The sequence below is a fragment of the Lactuca saligna genome, chromosome 5 (genome assembly GCF_052625555.1).
Source record: "Lactuca saligna cultivar CGN05327 chromosome 5, ASM5262555v1, whole genome shotgun sequence".
Classification (NCBI taxonomy): Eukaryota; Viridiplantae; Streptophyta; class Magnoliopsida; order Asterales; family Asteraceae; genus Lactuca; species Lactuca saligna.
In genome coordinates this window covers 270,875,585-270,878,691 of record NC_136421.1, presented here as the reverse complement: position 1 = coordinate 270,878,691, position 3,107 = coordinate 270,875,585, and the positions used below count along the sequence as shown (strand labels likewise).

The window sequence follows — 3,107 nt, the reverse complement described above, 5'->3', positions numbered from 1 at the left end:
CAAATTTGGAGAAGTGTGATAGAGAATGGCTAGTATATTCAAAAGAGCTTGACAAAGTATTTTGTTTCTGTTGAAAAGTGTTTAGAAAAGGGATTTCAAAAGGTAAATTGGATGGTGATGGTTATGCAGATTGGCACCATGTCACCACTAGGGTTAAAGAACACGAAATTTCATTGGATCATCTTACAAATAGGAATAAGTGGTTTGATATGCGTAAAAGGCTGAACCTAAATGAAACAATTGATAAAGTTCAATACGAGAAATTCAAGAAAGAAAGAGATTACTGGAAACAAGTCCTTTTGAGAATCATTGCAGTAGTGAAATTTCTTGGTAAACATAATTTAGCATTTCGTGGATCCAATGAAAAGTTGTATCAAAAAGGTAACTATAAATTGTGATTTTTTTGTTCTAATTCCAACAAATACCTTTTTGTTAATTATTATGACTGATTTCACTTCTTATTTGTTAATTTTATTTAATATGTAACGGAAATTTTTTGGGTGTCATTGAAATGTTGGAAGAGTTTGACCCGGTTATCAAAGATCATGTGCGGTGGATCACAAATGATGGGCTTCATGTGCATTATCTTGGCCACTTAATCCAAAACGAACTAATATCTTTGCTAGCTCAAGAAATTAAAAAAGAACTTATCAAGAAGATAAAGCAAGCAAAGTACTACTCAATCATACTTGATTGTACTCCCGATTCAAGTCACCAGGAACAGATGACTATAATAGTGAGGTATTTGACGTTATCATATAACTCTGTTACTGTCGAGGAGTCCTTTTTAGGTTTTTTGAATGTTGATGATACCTCTGGAAAAGGACTATTTGATATTACACTTGAGGAGTTACAGTCTCTTGGTCTTGAAATTGATGATATGCGTGGTCAAGGCTATGATAATGGAGCAAACATGAAAGGAAAACACCAAGGGGTGCAAAAGAGATTTTTAGATATAAATCCTAGAGCATTTTACACTCCTTGTGGTTGCCATTCTCTTAATCTAACATTATGTGATATGGCTAACAAGTGTGTTAAAGGAAAGAACTTTTTTGGATTCATCCAACGCATTTATACTATCTTTGCAAATTCTACTAAGAGGTGGGAAATTTTGAAAGATAATGTTAAAGCTTGGAGTCTTAAGTCATTGTGTCAAACTCGTTGGGAAAGCCGGGTTGAGAGTGTAAAGGCTATTAAACTTCAACTTGTGGATGTATGGGAAGCTTTACTTCAAGTTGGAGAAAAAGATAATGATGTTGCAATTGCAAGTGAAGCAACTTCACTAGCAGAAAAAGAACTTGGTGACTTTGAATTTTTGGTATCAACTGTTATTTGGTATGAAGTACTAAACCATGTGAATATTGTGAGTAAGAAGTTACAATCAAAGGATATGCATCTTGATAATGCTATTACAGAAATAAACAAATTGATTGGATACTTCAAGAATTATAGAGAAACTGGTTTTTCAAAAGCGATTGTTGAAGCTAAGGAGATTGCTATTGAAATGGGTATTGATCCAATATTTCCACAAAAGCGTTTAATTGAAAGGAAAAGAAGGTTTAATGAGAGTTCAACTAGCGAAGAAGTTTCATTTACACCTGAAGAGAACTTTAGAGTTAATTATTTCTTATTCATTGTTGATCAAGTTATTTCTTCTCTTGAGACAAGATTTGAACAATTCAAAGAGTATGATAGAGTATTTGGTTTTTTTTTATTTCCACATAATTTGAGGAGAATTGAAGATAAAGATCTTAAGTCGTATTGTCATCGTCTTGAAAAAGCACTCAAGTTTGAAGAAAGATCGGATATTGATGTCGATGAACTTTATACGGAGTTGAAATTATTTGAGACATTGGAAACCAATGAGTTTAGCAACCCTATAGATGTTTTGAAGTTTTTGAAAGAACTTTATTATTTCCCAAATGCAAGCATTGCATATAGAATATTGTTAACTATTCCAGTAACGGTTGCATCTGCAGAAAGGAGTTTTTCAAAATTGAAGTTTGTGAAATCTTACTTACACTCCACAATGACACAAGAAAGACTTAGCGGTTTGGCAATGATATCTATCGAGAACGAAATCTTAGAGAGTATAGACTATGAAGAGTTGATCAACCAATTTGCAATCAAGAATGCTAGGAGAGCTTCAAGAATCGTCGGTTAGCTGTTAGGATATGTAATTAGTCATCAAAATACTATGATTTTGCTTTGTTTATTGCCATAAAGTTTATCGTCATTTTAATAAAAATATTAGTTTATGTAAGTTAATTTGTTACACGTTAAGGCCTAAGGGCCTTTTTTATCCATCTCGTCCTGGGCATTTGAATCCTCAGAACCGGCCCTGATCAATCCTATGGTGCACATGCAACCCTAAAACTTTGGATCTAGGTTTTCTCTAATTGTACATGCAATAATCATCCAAAGCTATAACCCTAATCTAGCATGCATAAATTGAAATTTATATATAAAACAAAGTTAGAATCTTACCTTTCAATTGTAGCTAGCTTGATCTTCAACCTTTGAGACTTAGCACCTCAAATGTGATGCCTCTAATAGATCACAAACACCATGAGCAATCGAAGAATATTAGAGAGAGAGAGGAAGAGGCACAAAATCGGCTCAAGATCCTTCTAGGGTTTTTAGTGGTCGATTTCTGCATGCCCAAGGGTTCCTTATATAGTTGAGCAACTAGGGTTTCAGTCAAAACCCTAATCCAATTGCTTAGTCCTTAAGAAGCCCATAGGATCATTCCAGAAGACCGCTTGGATGAATTCTATGTAGACCCCCACATAAATTTTGTACATCCCTTCCTTATGGACCCTAACCCTAACTTTGTAACTATCTTATAATTACAGTACCAGTCCCCTTAATTCAATTAATCTCTTTTGACCACTAAATTAATTCAAAATTAATTCTTGACCAATATTAATTAAATAATATTATTTCTCTTTTAATATATTATTCTTATAATACATTAATAAATCATGCTTAACCTCTTTCTCCATAATTCATCCAGTCAAGTTGCTATGGTGAAGGCAATTGAAAAGGACCATGCTACTATCGGGTCAAGTATATACCAAATATAGTTATTGACTTAGACATCTAAT

At 33.4% G+C, this 3,107-nt stretch overlaps 1 protein-coding gene across 1 annotated transcript; it reads left to right on the top strand.

The window, feature by feature from the left end:
• Positions 1-511: 511 nt before the first annotated feature.
• Positions 512-2,164, top strand: LOC145046672 (uncharacterized). The gene has a single exon (XM_078994953.1). The coding sequence runs from the start codon at positions 512-514 to the stop codon at positions 2,162-2,164; it is 1,653 nt and encodes a 550-aa protein (XP_078851079.1).
• Positions 2,165-3,107: the final 943 nt, after the last annotated feature.

Coding starts and splice junctions, on each gene's coding strand:
- LOC145046672 (XM_078994953.1), top strand. CDS start 512: ATGTTGGAAGAGTTTGACCCGGTTATCAAAGATCATGTGCGGTGGATC.